The following is a 17,197-nucleotide window of genomic DNA, read 5'->3' as shown; positions in this document are numbered from 1 at the left end:
GAGTAACTCAGCTATTGGGAGCCGAGAACCAACTGCAAAAAAGCTCACCACTTCACTTGGAACTCGAGACCCTCTTAAAGGCAATGAAATGCATGTTACAACTTTCGACGTGTCAGGCTTTTGGCACCGATTGTAAGGATCTAGTGCTGATGATTCACGACCCCGGAGCATGATCTAACTTTTCCACAGAGGTAAAGGAGTCGTCGAAGCTGCAGAGTAGATTCTCAGAGTTCTCGATTGTCTTTATTCCTTGTTCTGAAAATGTGTCGTTTGATTCATTAACTAAAGACAACAAGATCATTTTCACAGAGAAATGTACTATATTGTTTGTTCTCTTCCAATTTAGTTTCTCAAACCATCTCAAGTTTGAATAGCAGAATAACCGTCTGAGGAAAAAAGCAGAGAACTAGGGTTCATTAGCCATTCAGACCTAAAAACACTATGCCTTTTTTTTGCATTAACATAAATTTATACTATTATTTAAGAAGTGATTTTTTTGATTTTATCATTTTATCCATGATTTTAGGCTTAGTCGATAATTTTCATAAGTATACATTTTAAAATATTTTAATAATAAACAAATTTGGAAACATGATAATTACAATTACAATATTTCAACTATATAAATATTTGATATAATCTTATTTATTATTATATAAAATATCCATTTGATTTTAGATGAATCAATGATATTAATAAATAATTTTAATAGTTATATATTAGATAATGAACAGTTTTAAGAAAAATATGATAATTATCTTCTAACAACTATTTTATATTATCTTATTAATATTATATAAAAAGATTCTTATTATATTCATATTTTTGGTATTAAAAAGGTTATATATTTTCAGATTTTGATATAGGCTTATTGATAGCATATATAATTTATTATTTTCATTTATTAGTGTTTAGTTTAAAAATATATTTTCTAATAATTGTAAATTTTGCTAATATGTATTACTACAAAAGGTTATGTTTATGTTCTACCGACACCAAAGCAATACTCGATTACATGTTGTATGAGAAACATACAAAGAAACAAAATTACAAATAAAAATGATGAACTAACATAAGATATCTCCTAAACATTTTCAAAACATTTGAGGGATTATTTATTTTTTATAAATCAATTGTTTAAAAAATATATATATATAAGATAATTTTTATATTTATTTTTGTTGTTATTTGAAACTAATATTTTCTATTATAAAAGTTAAAAGTAAAGATAAAAACATTATATAACTAAATGTTAATAAAACTAAAACATTTGTATAAAAATATTTTTAATATCTGGGTGTTTTAAGACTTTGTCATATATATTTTGAAGAAGCTTTGTCATATATAGATATATATTTCGATGAAAATTTGTCATATATAAATAATTTGATGTTTGATTTAAACTAGAGAACATTTGAATTAATAAGATGATTATCCCCATGCGGATAAGACGCTAATCCTGATATGTATTATCAAATATTTTTTTGTATGTATTTTGTATCTGCTAATGTAAATATATTAGAATATACATTATTTATTGCTTGATGGACCGAACGCGAGGTCTTATCTTATAAAATTTATAATCTGTAAATTTAATTCTATTATTATTATTATTATTATTATTATTATTATTATTATTTTTATTTTTGATAAAAAAATTCCTGCTTGCGAAGAGTATCACAAATTTTTTTCAGGCTGAAAATCCATTGATCTATTCATCACTTTCTTCTCCAAGTGTTTGTTTCTTCCACTTTACAAGACGCTTCAGAAATTCTTTAACCTGCATCATGATTCATAGCTTATATCGTTATTCGTTGTAGTTAAATAACTAGCTAGTAGATAGTGATTACTCTGATATTTAGTGAATACAATTTAAATTTATTTCTTGATTTTTTATTTTACCTGAGATGGGTCTCGGAGAGAATAAGAGGCGTTGGTTTCCTTGGGAGTTTCTGAGACGACAATCCCCAAACCTTGTCCCCTTTCACGTAAAACCTATACAAATTATTATTTAATGATTATTAGAGGAAGGGGCGGGGGACCTGCACCCTTGAATCCTTGATTCAGTATAGTGTTATCAGGGTTCAATCGTACCTTAAATGCATCTTCATCGGTACGGTCATCCCCAATGTAAACCGGTAAAACATCTTTAGATTCTTCTATTCCTATTTCATAATTTGTCAAGAATATTGCCAAATCAACGGAGCATATAATATCTTACTAAAAGTATAAGTGATGAAATCAAATCTTATGAAAAATTACAGAAGTAATCTCACCAAATGAGTTAAGCAAGAATTCGAGAGCCTTTCCCTTGTCCCATTTAATGGAAGGTCGGAGTTCTAACACCTGGTACCAAAGACATAACTATCAATCATCTAATTAAACAAAGCAATATTAACCTTTTAATTAGCTAGCTAGGTTTCCTAAATAAACAACCAACCACTCAAGTGTTACCTTTCTGCCTTCGGTCATTCTCAATTTCGGATAATCATTAAGAACCGATTTCACTTGCTCGGCTAGTGGAGTCCATCCCTGTCGAGCAGAATCACAGTTAAACCAGTCACATTTTCATTTAGATTTTTTTTTTTTCAAAAAAATGATGTTTAAAAATCAAACCTTGTTTTCAAATTTGTGATTTTTCTTTAGCAATGGTTAAATGTCCTAATGGAACATTTAATTTCTAAATGAAGGAAACGAGTTTTTGTGTGTGTCTGCATGTACTTTTTACCTTTTCATCAACTCGACGAAAATGTACGGTAAGACAAAATTTGTTGTGCTCTACGGTAGCTCCAGGGACCGATCTTGTCTTTTCTTTTAAAATGTTAACAACCTGAAAATGTATGTATAATAAGTTAATAACAAATTAATTCCTAGTATTTTGTTCGTCACAACTGCATATAACGTTTAGCAAAAAAAACTGCATATATCAAATCATTAAAAGACTTGAGGATGAAGAAACTACAAAATGCACCTCGTCAATCATCGGTAAATAGTCATTGGCAGGTTGAAGCATCACTTCTTGATCACTCTACCATGATACCATTAATCAGAAAATCTTACAAAAATGTCCTCTCCCTATTTTCCGGGAAAATAAACAAAAATAAAACCTGATCGATATTGGTTGGACCCTTAATGTCCAGACCGTGGCTCCCGGCGTAGTAAATTCCTGTGAGTTTCACAAAACTTTGTACCTGGAAAAATAGAAAAAAAAAACATATCTCAAGATTACCATTATTAAATAACAAGATCAGTATATGTAAGATTGGGCATATATATCTTATGAATAACATCGTGAATCGGTGAATGTATAATTAATTTAAGAGTTTACTTTGTCTGTGTCTCTTCCACTGATGATCGCTGTCTTGAAGTTTAAAGCCACTTCTTTTAGAACTTCCCGCATCTGTTAAATATACATCAACTCAAGAACTAAATTTAAACTATTTTCAATTACCAAAATGGCTAAATTAACCCACAAGAAACAAGTAAAACCAAAAGATGGAAGATAAAATGAAGCATTAATCAATAAAAATATACCTCGTCGGTTACGTAAGCATTGTCGTGGTCTTCGATGATTTGTGAGAGAGTTCCGTCATAATCAAGAAACATAATAATTTGTTTGCCCTCTGCATCACTCATGATTTTGTCGAACATATCCAAAGCCGATGGATGAAGCGCCTAAATCCAGAATATATTGGTAAAAAATATAAAAGGTCTTTTCACAAAAAAAATATAAAAGGTCTGATCGAACCTCTAGTATCCAATCAATTAGATCCTAACTAGATGGATCTATAAAGAAAATGATAACTATATTGTATATTCGACATGGATAAACAAACTATTATATATTGCAAAATTACACAAAGACATGCATCTAACAAAAGTACAAATTAGATAATCAAAAAGAAAATAAAAATATCAAGAAAATTTCATAAATGAACATCAAACCAAGAATATCACATTTGAAAGGTAAAAGCGTAAATGAATAACAAAAAGCATAGAACTATTGTTTGTGATGGTAATCCTTGAGAATAAAACTAGATCAATTGCAGTCGATAAAACAAAGATAAATTAAACTATACCATTTTTAAAAAATTATATATTTTCTTAAAAATTAACTTTTTGATTAACGAGAACCGCAAGATTAAGCATAAACTTTACTAGTCTATAAAGAATAACAAAATATGTTAATTCATAGTTTATTTGTCAATATCTTTAGGATCTAATCCTCCAAGCAACGGATACCAACGCTTTGTTAACACAGATTATAAACAAATACTCGTTTGCTATTCTCAATATTATATAAATAGTATCCTAATGATAATTATGTAAACTATAAGGGAAAAACGTCAATTTTGATAATTGCGTTTATAGATATTGAAATTTGTAAATGGTTTAACATTACTAACAAAAATGAAAAAAATTGTAAATGGACACATGAGCAAGCTAGGCTACACAGGGTCATGTAAGTAACGTACAATCCAGGAGCTTATCTGGCCATCATTCTCGGATACAGGTTCATCAAAAGAGGAGGATCTGACACGTGCTGGTGACAAATTCCTTAATGAATCAACCAAAGTCTCCATCTTTCCGGCAGCGTCTTCGACCTGAGAAAGTTACTCGGCGGTGGTAGAAAGAGCTTTCTCGGGAACAAAGTAGGTAATATTTATGTGTTATTTGTGGTTGCACAAACTTGTTTGGTTCAGACAAACGTATCTCTTTTGAACAGACTATAATCGTAATTTTAATTTATAGACGGTGGCATGCCTATGGGATGTTTTCATTAATATAATACCGAATCCAAACTAAGTAGAGAATCTTATAGTATTGATGTGCTAGATATGTAAAATAAATGCATATCTTGAAAATATTTGTAATGAAAGCATAATCTATGAGATAAAATAGAAATCTCTCATTTCCTTGAATATATATAGCATAAACATGTGAAAATGGAGTTTCCAGTTGTGTTACTAAAAGATTCTTGCTAAGGATGATTCTCCTCCCCTTTTTGGTGGTAAGCTTCATTGGAAAAAAATCAACACATATTACTTTACTTATATTGTATATACACATATATTTCACAAGATTTAACAATTATGTAAAGAATATACAGTGATATTGAAGTTTTAATGAACATGATCAAATGATATGTACCAGAAATAAAACAAAGATGTAAAGAATAGACAGTGTCTAACATATAATTATGAACTCAATTTTCAAAAGAAGTACAGTTTCCTTTCATTTTAGATATGACAGACACTAAAACAGTTGACAATCACATTACTAATTAATTAGTGTATATAATCTAAAAAACTTAAAGGTTTTCAAATTGTTCCTAAACTAAATTGAAATTTTAGTATTTATTATTGTATGTCCATTTGGTGTTATTATGTTTTGTTTTAATACTAACTAGATCATGACCCGCGCAACCGCGCGGATTTTGTTTTCATTTTTATAAATATAAATATTTGTTTTAGAATATGAATGGTACATCTTTTTAACGTTAATCATATATTTAAATGTCTATATAACTATTTCAAGTACAATAATTTTATAATTTACGTGTTATAATTAATCAATTGTTTAAACCGTATGTATTTGTCACTTCTTATTATATATTTATCTTATTGAATATGAATTTAGCTATTAAACAAATTAATATATTCATGAAAAAACATATTTGAAAATTATTTTATATTTAATTTACGGTAAATTTTGACCCGTCTTTCAAAGCTGGATTTCTTTTTATAAATACTTTTATGCTTATCGTTTTAAATAATATATTACTGTATTTTATTTTTTAGACATGTATTATATAGTTTGCTAATTTTAAGTCATTCTGTCAACATATTTATAATAAAAAGATATCATGATTAAAGTAATTACAAAGATTTTTTATAAAAAAACAAAAATGAAATACATGTTAATTTTTATACATTTATTATATATTTTGCTAAAGTTAACCCGTCTTACCAACATATTAGATTTTATTTCTGAACATAAATAATACTTACGAAAATAAAATATATTAAATGTATAAATTTATCAATTTGATACAATTTTATTATATTTATTTGAATATAATAATTTTCTTTTAATATGATTGATCATGATTATATAATAGATAAAATATAATATAATTTTTTATTTTTCATTTTATAAATGATAACTAAATTTATTAATGTATAATAATATTTCAAACTAATTTCAAAATTAGTAAAATTATTTAAATATAATTTCGAAAATGAAGATCTTGTAAAAATCTTTCAAAACAGATTTGTTAGAATTTTTAAATAAATATATTTCCATTTAAAATAAAAATATATCAAAAGATATTATGATTAAACTATTTTAAAGATTATATATATTATTATTAGTCTTAGTAAAATACATTTGATAAAATTTCTAAATGATGGTCTAAATTAAAAAGTCACACATGAAAAAAATCATGACTTCTGTTTTAATATATAAGATCTATTATAAATTATATAACTTTTTACATCAATGATTTTATAACTGATAAAATTATATCATATTATGATCCTCTCGCAGTTTTCTGTACACTATAGTAAAGGTTTGCAAAACTTTACATAAAAACAAAGTTTTGACAACGTTACTATATTTATTAGGGTCTCTTTATTGGGTTGGAATTACCGCCACATGGGTTTAAATTGCAATGAGAAAGACTAAAACCAGTGTTGTTAAAATCGGACCGGCAAACGAACCGGATTTTTTTTTGGGTCATGGATCAATGTGGTTCGACCAGGTTCAATCCGGTTCGATCCGGGTTTGATTAGACTAAACTAAATTTAATGATATTTTGAATATGTATATTTTTACAAAGATAAAGATCATATCAAATAAAATATTTCAATAACCATAATGTTTAGAAATTTTTAAAAAGTAACAAACTAAAAATAAAATAAAAGTAATAGAACAATGTAATAGTTCAAATCTCAAATCAATAGAAAAAAAACATATTTAAATTTTATTCTCCGGGTTTTTGTCACTCCAAATCTTCATCACCTTTACAAAAATTATAGACACATTAGTTAAAAATTTATACTATGAAATAAAATTAAAAATTATACCATGAATGAGTTCTTCAAATCTAAGTTTTCAATTCTTAAAATCTTTGAAACAAAAACAAATACCTTGAGAAGTAGATACCTTGTGAGTTGCAGTCTTGCATAGACGTCAAAGACTCAAGAGAAGAATATGAGATGGCTTTACCTTATTAATCTGAATCCTATTTTTATTTTAAAAAGGAAATTTTAATTGTTTTATTAATAAATTTTTGGGTTTAATACAAGAACCATGGTTTAGCCGGTTCGTTGGGTCGCCGGTTCACGGATTTTTAACGGTTCGATAGGAGTTTTTAACCGGTTCAACTATAGTTGGGTTTGGCATTAACCCAACCCGCATTTGTGTCCGGTTCGTGGTTGAACCTGGTCCGACCGCCGGTTCGGTCCGGGTTTAATAACACTGACTAAAACCTTTTTTTCACCAAGAGAAAAAAAGGTTACTATGGATTTGATTGGTATCTGATTCCGCAATAATTGCGTTTTTACGCGATTCTGAAGTATTTTACCAATCAAGAGAAGTTGCGGAATGACCAAAAAAATGCAAAAACGCAAGTTTGCGTTTTGGCTAACAGAAATATAAAGAGAATTTTCGTTAAGTGGAAAAGTGAGTTTTAATAGATTATAAAGTGGAAAAAATTATAAAGTCAACACTTTCATGTTACTAAATTATATGCTAATACCATTTTAATTTTTTAAACAAATATCAATAATTTTTTATGATAAATAATTATGTTAAAAGTAAAGTTATATTATAATTTGTTTTATAATATTACGAAATGTCAATTTATTATTAAATCATATTAAAATATTAAGTTAAATATTTATAATAAGAACTAAAATAAATTTAATAAATATTAGTTATTTTCATACTATGTAATAATTAGTTTTATTATTGGTATTTATTTTTCTTATAAAAGTTGAATACCATATAAATATTTTGATCAATTAAATATTTATTCCATCATTCCGTAAATTTTGAATTTTTCCACAGTTTAATTATTTTTTCTACAGCTTAACTATTTTTTCTGTAGTTCTGCTATTAAACGATGGTTACCAATCAGAGCCTATATTTAAACCCTATTTGTGTGTTTGTTTTGGGTTATTCACATAAAATCTCTGATTGAGGAGACTCGGAATGTTAAATGAGTGAAAAAAAAACATGATACATATGGGTATTGAATTGATATAGATACAAATGGGCCTTGATGATATAATAAGAGCCCAAAGGTAGTACAGAGAGATTCTCATGCTTAATTAGGAAGAAGAATCCGAGAGATCCTCGTTGACACAGAGTCTCTGTCGGGTCAAAGGAGGAGAGGTGATTAACCGTTGAATCCGTCAAAATTGAACTAAAAAATCGAAATCCTAGTTTGCGCGAGGAAGGTGGCGGGGGAGGTGGCGTGATGAATAGATTGAGGAATCTGGACGCTTACCCAAAAATCAATGAAGATTTCTACAAGCGCACACTTTCTGGTGGTGTCATCACCCTCTTTTCTTCCCTCCTCATGCTTATTCTCTTCTTCTCCGAGCTTCGTAAGTCCAATCCAATTCATATAGTTTTAAAGCTTTCTAGTGTTTGAATCTCCAAAGTCTTTTTTTTTTAATAGGGCTTTACATGCATCCTGTAACGGAGACTCAACTCCGTGTGGATACATCAAGAGGAGAGAAGCTACGTATCAATGTAACAAACCTTTGTTCCCTCCTTTGCTACTAGTTAGTTTTGAGTTTGTTTTTTTTTTTAATGAGTTTTTTTATTTTACGATATGCAATTTTGCAGTTTGATGTTACATTTCCTGCGCTTCAATGCTCGATTATTAGTATTGATACAATGGATATCAGCGGAGAGCGGCACCTTGATGTGGTATATCTGCTGCTGTTGAATTCTTTCTTCCTTACCTTTACGTTTTCTTTTTTTTTTTTCTAAAACTCTTGACGCATTGTCTGTTTTTTTTTTTAAATTCAGCGACATGATATTATTAAAAGAAGATTAGACTCTCATGGCAATGTCATCGAGGCCAAACAAGATGGAATCGGTCATACTAAGGTTAAATTCCAAAGACTCTTTACCTTTTTCATTTTCATGTTCAGCTCTGATTTATCTATTTGTTGTTGTTGTCTATCTCTAGATTGAGAAGCCTTTGCAGAAACATGGTGGAAGGTTGGAGCACAATGAAACATATTGTGGTTCTTGCTTTGGTGCCGAATCGGTATATAACAGACTTCTTTTACTGTTTATCCATTTATTTTCTCCACTTTTTTTTAGTTTAGTTTTGATCCTCTTTACATGTTGTGCTTGTCATTGTAATAGACGGATGATGCCTGTTGTAATTCATGTGAGGAAGTTCGCGAAGCTTATCGAAAGAAAGGTTGGGCTCTCTCTGACCCTGAATCTATCGACCAGGTATACTCTGCCATAACAACAACAAAAAAATTGAGTTGATCTTGTCACGGTCTTCTTCACATCTCTACTTGTATGATATTCTCAGTGTAAAAGAGAAGGCTATGTGCAAAAGGTGAAAGACGAAGAAGGTGAAGGTTGTAATGTTCACGGTTTCTTGGAAGTGAACAAAGTCGCTGGCAATTTTCATTTTCTTCCAGGACAAAGCTTTCATCAATCCGGTTTTCAGTTTGGTGATCTCATATTCTTCCAGCAGGGCAACTACAATGTAAAGAGAAGTTCCGCTCTTGTTTCAGCTTCTCTTTTTATATATACAAATGAGTGTGACTCCACCTTTTATCTCTACACAGATTACCCACAAGGTTAACAGGCTGGCCTTTGGAGACTTTTTCCCCGGTGTAGTGAACCCTCTAGATGGGTAATAACTTCTTCCTTCTCTCTCCCAACCCATTATACATTCCTTTTATCGTCTTATCCTCTGAAACATTCTCTTGGTTCTCTCAGTGTTCAGTGGAACCAGGAGAAGCAGAATGGCGTGTATCAATATTTCATCAAGGTTTGACCCATCTTTTAGATAACATTCTTGAAGAGAATATAGTGATAAAGGAATGGAAATTATGTGTTGTGGAATTGTAGGTGGTACCAAGCATATACACTGATGTTCACGGGCATACTATTCAATCAAACCAGGTGAAGCTCTACATCTCTGCTTAAGCATCTTTAACATTTTCATTTTCTTGTTAACATGTAACAAGTTTGGTTTCATTTTTTTTTTTGGGGGCGAAGTTCTCTGTGACGGAACATTTCCAGAAAATGGAAGCAGGTCGAGTGCAATCGCCTCCTGGTGTTTTCTTCTACTATGATCTATCCCCAATTAAGGTCCGTTTTGGATTTGGTTTCTTGTGTTAATCAAAAGACATTCTAACTTTGATTGTTGTTTGTTTGTTTTAGGTGATATTTGAGGAGCAGCATGTGGAGTTCTTGCACTTCCTAACAAATGTTTGTGCTATAGTAGGAGGTGATCCAATATTCATATATATCTCTTCTCCAAAAATTCTTACTTGGTTCATTGCATTAATTAAACAAAAACTTTGGTTTTACAGGTATATTCACGGTATCAGGAATAGTTGATTCATTCATATACCATGGGCAACGAGCGATTAAGAAGAAAATGGAGATTGGTAAATTCAACTGAGTTTTGTTTGTTATACATATATATATATATATATATATATATATATTCTTCGCACTTTCTTGATTAGCGACTGGATAATCCTGAAGGGGTTTTACAGTTAAGACTTAAGACATTAGGTTTGATGAATCTGGCAAACGATGCGATCCTTGGTTGATTTTGATGGAAATAAGCAATAGATGTTGGATTAAACTCTTGGAAAGAGAGAGTATTTGGACAAGTAGTCTGTACACTTAATGGTGTAAAACCAGTGGAGTCTAAATGGGTCTTAAGTGAAAGAATAAATGAGATGATAAAAATTTGTGAGACGTAAAAGAGTAGTTGCACAAGGATTTTCACAAAAAGACTCGAAATTGTTATAAAAAAATATCATCATGCGGTGGAATCAGTAAGTAGTTGCACAAGGATTTTAACAAAAAGACCCGAAATTGTTTCTTCAGTCTGGCAAGAATTGAAAGCTAGTAAACCCCAATTGGATTGCTAGAAGCAGTAATTGTCAGTTTTCGAGAACATTACCGCGAGTATATTGAGCATATAGAAGAAATAATTTTTGGTCATAAAGTACCATGAGATTGTAATTTTACTAATTTTTTCTTAATTGAAAGATGTGATTTTGTATGACAAAAAGAATGATCATACTAGTAAATTTAGTAAGAAGAGAGGGAATAAGTCTGTACAAGTATGTACAATATAAAGGTTCAAAAGATTGTTTATAAAAGAAAATTTGGACATGAAGTCCAAATAGACCAAGATATGAAAGTAATGTTATGGACAAAAAGTCTAATGGTCTAAGAGACTATCTGAAAATAAAACGAGTTTATTCACTAAAAATATGTTTATAGAAATTCTTAAAAGGAAGATATATATGATGAGAATACATTTCTCTAAGATTACACTTCTAGAGGGAGAAATATGACGTAGTTGTACTCTTTTTCCTTATCATGATTTTTGTCTTATTGAATTTTTTCTTGTCAAGGTTTTAACGAGTCAATAAAGAGTACACAAATGATAGATACCTAAAGAGGAATGTTATTACATTAGTGATGAAGATCTCAGTCTTACGATGTATTTTTGAACTAAGAGAAGTAGAAGAAAATGATCAAAGATCAATCATACTTGAAGAAAAATCAAGGCATGAACACATTCTATTCTAAAGACAGAATTGAAGGTCAAACGTTTTCCAATCAAAGAGACCTTCTAGATAGAATTAAAATATGAATTTGGTGTCCAGAGAAAGAATTTGAGTTTACTTTCATCTCCAATTAGAATCAAATAATTCTATATGAAAGAATTCGAGATATGACTATTTTCGTTGTACATGTATATGATGTGTATATGATGTGTATATGATGTCTTAGAATACATAATATTTTTTACTATTCAAAATATCAATCAATATCTCCATTCTACCAGAGCAAGACTGGTGCCTAAAGTTAAACATGGATGTTAGCTTTCATTTACAAGTGATTTAAAGTCATTTTGTCATACGGTCATCAAGGTATTCAAATTTCAACGAAGAGTGTCAAAACTGCCAAGAGAAGTGGACCAGACCAAGTTTAAGACTAAAAAGAAGTCAGTTCTTCAATAGGATTGTATTGTCTCGGATATTTCAAGTTATGTTCTCATTAGAGGGAGTAGATGCGCGCTGCACTTTTTTACCTTTCAATATGGTTTTTTCATTGGGTTTTCCTGGTAAAGTTTTTTAATGAGACAGTGTATTATGCGCTTTAGGAAATTATTTTGTATGGACATACAAAGGAAAGAGTTATGAATAGTTATGTGAATGTCTATCATAAGGCTAAAGATCCATGTTTTAGAGGGTTCTAAAGCTCTATCTTTGTATTTATATATATATTTACTTATCTATGAAATAATAAGATTAACCAAATTCCTTTTCTCTTGATTCACAAAAAATATATGATTTTATATATATATAAATTCGGTTCAACCGGTTAAACAGTCAAACCAGTAGTTATACCGAATTGGTATCTAGTCCTATTTCCAAAACTTTGAGTTATAGTAATTTTCTTTTGGATGAGAAAATAGTGAATAATTAATTCCCAAAATTTTGTTACCATTAAAGTGCTGTTAAATAGTTAGACGCATTAAACCAAGGTTTTGAAAACCGGACCGGACTGGCCAGTCCAACCGGTTCAACCGTGAATCGTTTAACATACCGAGTCCAGGTTGAGTTAAAACCGAATTAAAATTGAACCGTTAAAACCGGTCAAAAATTGGTTAAACCGGCGACTCGGATCAGTAAATAAAACTGGTTCAGTAAAACAATAAATGTAATTGCATTAATTGTGATGTAAACATGATACGTTTTATGGATTCTAATTTCTTACCATTCCGTTTGAAATCCACAGTCATTTCTTTCCTCTTTTAATTTTTATTAACACTTGTTTCCTTATTTTGCAATTGTAAATGTTTTATTAACACTTTTTTCATTCTTTTGCAAATTTAAATCAGTAAATATTTCTTATTTACATTTGTTTTCTTCTTTTCTCATTGTACACACTATATATTTATATCCGTTGATGGTTATTCTTTTTATTTTAACTTATATATATATAAAAAATAGTGGTCAAAAACGCAAAAACAATAGTTAGTAATTATAAATATTTTTATTTAATAATGATTTAGTTATATGTTTCTTTATCGATACCAAATATTTCTAAGTGTATTTTTGGTTAATCACAATATATATATATATATATATATATATATGTATATATATAACAAAATATATAAAACTCGGTTAAACCGGTTGAACATGTCCAACCAATTACCCAGTAACAGTCGATGTCCGGTTCGATTTTTAAAACATTGCATTAAACCCGGAGATTGGGCTTTCCTAATCTCTGGGTTTAATGCAATATTTTAAAAACCGGACCGGACATCGACTCGGTTAAGGATTTACATCAGGCGAGAGAGGAATGGCCGAGTTCGCCTTATTTTAAGCATTGTCTTCCGTCCTTTTTAATAGTTCTTGATTATCTTCCCTTAATCCCAATAGATTAGAAAATCAAATTAAGTGATATTGTATCTTATCGATTCTGTTTCGTTGTGCTGTATGAGAGAACAAAAGTTCGCTTAACGTTCATCCTTTAACCTTCAGAGAAGAAAGTTACATGTGTACAGGTAATTAATTATTCAATTTAATTCTTTAGATTATTGAATCGTCTTTATGTTTGATTGATGATTCACGCGATTTAAATCTGATTAGGGTTCATTTAGAAATTATTTTCAATATCACTGAACGTATCCTATATGTTGGAGAAGGATTGCAAACTCAGATTCAACAATAAACATAAAATTCTTAGTGAATATTATAGTTTTCTTTTCCCGTAGAATATGGTTTAAATCGTCGTCTGAATTCCACGAAACATCTTCGGGGAAGTCGGCTTCGATTTTTTTTTTAAATTTTATAATGAAGGTACGCGTAGCTTGTTCGATTTGACCAATGCGTGTATGAATCAATCTTTAAACTAAGTCAACAACTTGTTTATAATAAGTCAACAACTTCTTTTTTCAGACATCAGTCAACAACTTGTTTATTTCGTGAATCGTTGTAGACTTAGTTTCTTTTTGCGTTCAAGAACGGACGGAATCTGGTTAATTCATAGGGAAAATAGTATTAGTAAGTAAAAGACAACTTTTTAGTTTACAAAACTTTAGGCAACAGAATTTGGCTGTTTTTAGACTCCCTGTTATTTTATATCAATTCTTAATCCATACGCGTTCCTTATCGGTCTTTCAATAATATGACTGAAACGGTAACTAATTGGTTCAAGAGGCTAGGCTATATTATTTTTAGGCAATTTTTAATCGCATCTTGATTCTAATATATACCGTATATATCCAATATATATAGACTAATGTATATTAAGGTCTGAATAATAACATACAAAACAATTACTCCAATTTTTGTTACTATTAATGACAATACGGTGCAATTAATCACATCTTAATTCTTACATCTGCAAAACTTATTTTCATGCAATCTTTTGTACTTGTATATTTCGTGTGGTTCGAAATACATTAACTTCTGTATCATCTATATATTTATTTAATTATTAGTTTCAGTTTTCTTATTTATAGAAATCTTAGGGGTGTATTCAACTAAGGGTTTGAAGTGATTTATATTAAAATGACAAATCCACTGTTATTCAAATGTGGATTTTAAAAAATACTTTAAAATCCAGTGTTATTAAACTTGACATTTTATAAAACACTCTAAAATCTACTGTTATTGAACAAAATTGAAGTTAGAGATTTTAGAGTGCTTTAAGTGTTTCTAGAGTGTTTGAAAGGAGTTCCTTAGTTATAAAAATAAAAATATAAATCTCAATGTTTTAGATGAGATTCTAGAATTTTTTAACAAAAATCACACCAAATTCTCTAATTCTCCTACAATCATCTAAAAAATCATTAAAAAACAAATCACTTCAAATTTTAGATTGAATACACCCCTTTAATTTTTACATCTGAAGAACTTGTTGTTAGGTAATCTTTAGTAGTTGTACTCCTATATTTTGTGTGGTTTGAAATACTTTAAGTTCTGTATCATCTATATATTCATTTAATTACTAGTTTCAGTTTTCCTATTTATAAAAATTGGTTAAAGTGCTAGGCTTTTAGCTAGTTGTAGATGTTTGATTAACGTTTAAAGTCATAGATTACAGAAAAAAATTGAGGTTGTGGTTTCATTTTTAAAATTTGAGGATCTCTTTTAGCAGTGAAATCTGTTCATTATAAGTAATTATAAAGTTTTATACTTATTTTTTGTTAATATATAGTTTTATATTTGAAACCCATTGAGAAAATTACACTTTCTTCTTCTTTTTCATTTTTTTTCTATAATGTCGTACTGGATGCATTTCTGGGTTAAGAGAAAAATTCCATTCATTGGATAAAAGAAAGGTGTGGCGATGGACAGAGTCTAAAAGAAACTTTTATCGGATAGGGACTGATTTTAATTATGTGGTAACTAGTGATGACATAACATATTCAAACCTGTCGCAGAAAAGTTTAATTTGGGTCTATTTCTTGTCTGATATACATTTCCTTATTTTTTCGTTCACAGGAAAAAACATTAAATGTCACAGATTCTCAGTAAATATCTCAGAGACCATCCCTTCCATGACGTCAACACCTTCGCTTAGCTGTCTCCCTATATAAATTCTCTCCATGCAAACATCCCATTAAAATAGAAATAAAAGAAAAACAAATACCCACAAAAAAAATCAATATTTTCTGGGTTTTGTTATCTATTTAAACTCAAGAATAGGTAGAGAGCCTCTTCTTCCTCCAAGTCATCATCCATGGCTTCTTGTTCTTCTGATCAGTCTCTTTCCAATCAAACCTCGTCTTTCCTGACGTCTTCCATGCTTTCCCGCACGTCATCTTCTTCCTCCGCCGTGGGAGACTACCTCGGGACAGAGAGCTGCTTCGACGTCCTCTCCGCCGACGAAGAAAACGACTTTGTCTCCTCCTCCTCCGAGTCTATGAGCCGTTATCGTTACGGAGGAAGAAGGAGAAAGGAAAGAGAAGCTGGAGCTGCGGCGGCGGCGCGTGAGTTTCCTCCGCCGATACCGTTGCTTGCTCAGACGGAGAATCTTCTCCCGCACATGCCGTGGGTTCTCAAGCGTGTGGTGACGAGTGACGGGAGGCTTATCCTGAGAGAAGAGAAGGTTCGTCATCACGACTACTTCCGTGCGCATAGATCCAATGGCCGTCTCACTCTCCACCTTGTTCCTTTGGACGGTGACGTTTTTGAACTTCCTCAAGAGCCCTCTCATTACCAATCTGATGATGATAATGATTATGATCACGAGGATGATGAGAATGAGTGTGATGATCATCATCACGATGTGGGAGATGATTTGGATGATCTGGCCGATAATGTTGATAAAAGTATCACTATTACTGCCCCTGAAGATGAAGATGGTGTTATCCATAATTTTGATAATGATAAGGGCAATGTGCATGGTGGTAGTGAAGATGGATACAAGAAAGCTATAGTAGCAGCGGTGGCGGATGAGACGGTGGTGGAGAGCGGAGGAGGAGGATCGCCGAGAGGAAAGTGTTTGAGGTCTTGTTTTGTTGGTATGATAGTTCGAGAGATCAGGCCAGTTCTTAGTTGATTGTTATTGTTAATTAGTATTCCTAATAAGCTTTCTTCATTTCTTTGTGGAAAACAAATACTCAAATATTACTATCGCTGAGAGTTTAGACAAGTATTACCGGCTTAATTTATATGAATAAAAAATGGTAGATGGTTTTTTCAATATGGATTTGTTTCTGTGTTTTTTGTATTTTTCACGGTAATTTATCTTCTTTGAGACAAAAAAAAAATTATCTTCTTTGAGGGTTTTGTACGATATTTTAAAAACCTTTTAGTGAGTGATGCTTTTTGTAGGTTTAATACTATGTAAAAGAGATACACTTGTAAGATAAAATACTTAAAATCGAATCGTAATCTCTCTAGAGGATACTACTAAATATTAGAAATTCTGAATA

The 17,197-nt window shown here is 30.5% G+C and overlaps 3 protein-coding genes across 3 annotated transcripts; 2 read left to right on the top strand and 1 right to left on the bottom strand.

Moving 5' to 3' along the window:
• Window positions 1–1,711: 1,711 nt before the first annotated feature.
• On the bottom strand, window positions 1,712–5,022 carry LOC108810193 (probable trehalose-phosphate phosphatase C). The gene is made up of 12 exons (XM_056987308.1): window positions 4,969–5,022; window positions 4,476–4,604; window positions 3,535–3,675; window positions 3,329–3,400; window positions 3,108–3,191; window positions 2,972–3,028; window positions 2,729–2,830; window positions 2,455–2,532; window positions 2,277–2,346; window positions 2,095–2,165; window positions 1,903–1,995; window positions 1,712–1,780 (listed from the first exon to the last, which is right to left on the bottom strand). The coding sequence occupies exons 1-12, from the start codon at window positions 5,020–5,022 to the stop codon at window positions 1,712–1,714; spliced, it is 1,020 nt and encodes a 339-aa protein (XP_056843288.1).
• A 3,331-nt stretch (window positions 5,023–8,353) lies between these two features.
• On the top strand, window positions 8,354–10,866 carry LOC108806916 (uncharacterized). The gene is made up of 13 exons (XM_018579130.2): window positions 8,354–8,615; window positions 8,690–8,763; window positions 8,860–8,943; window positions 9,046–9,126; window positions 9,209–9,289; window positions 9,391–9,483; window positions 9,569–9,748; window positions 9,831–9,898; window positions 9,985–10,036; window positions 10,117–10,170; window positions 10,267–10,359; window positions 10,432–10,498; window positions 10,584–10,866. The coding sequence occupies exons 1-13, from the start codon at window positions 8,486–8,488 to the stop codon at window positions 10,673–10,675; spliced, it is 1,149 nt and encodes a 382-aa protein (XP_018434632.1). The 5' UTR covers window positions 8,354–8,485; the 3' UTR covers window positions 10,676–10,866.
• A 2,734-nt stretch (window positions 10,867–13,600) lies between these two features.
• Window positions 13,601–16,935, top strand: LOC108809636 (uncharacterized). Its single transcript, XM_018581786.2, has 2 exons — window positions 13,601–13,816; window positions 15,762–16,935. The coding sequence occupies exon 2, from the start codon at window positions 16,000–16,002 to the stop codon at window positions 16,819–16,821; it is 822 nt and encodes a 273-aa protein (XP_018437288.1). The 5' UTR covers window positions 13,601–13,816; window positions 15,762–15,999; the 3' UTR covers window positions 16,822–16,935.
• The last annotated feature ends 262 nt before the right edge of the window (window positions 16,936–17,197 follow it).

This window comes from Raphanus sativus, chromosome 6 (assembly GCF_000801105.2).
Source record: "Raphanus sativus cultivar WK10039 chromosome 6, ASM80110v3, whole genome shotgun sequence".
NCBI lineage: Eukaryota > Viridiplantae > Streptophyta > Magnoliopsida > Brassicales > Brassicaceae > Raphanus > Raphanus sativus.
Note: the sequence above shows the minus strand (reverse complement) of the source record. Positions and strands in the feature narration are given on the sequence as shown.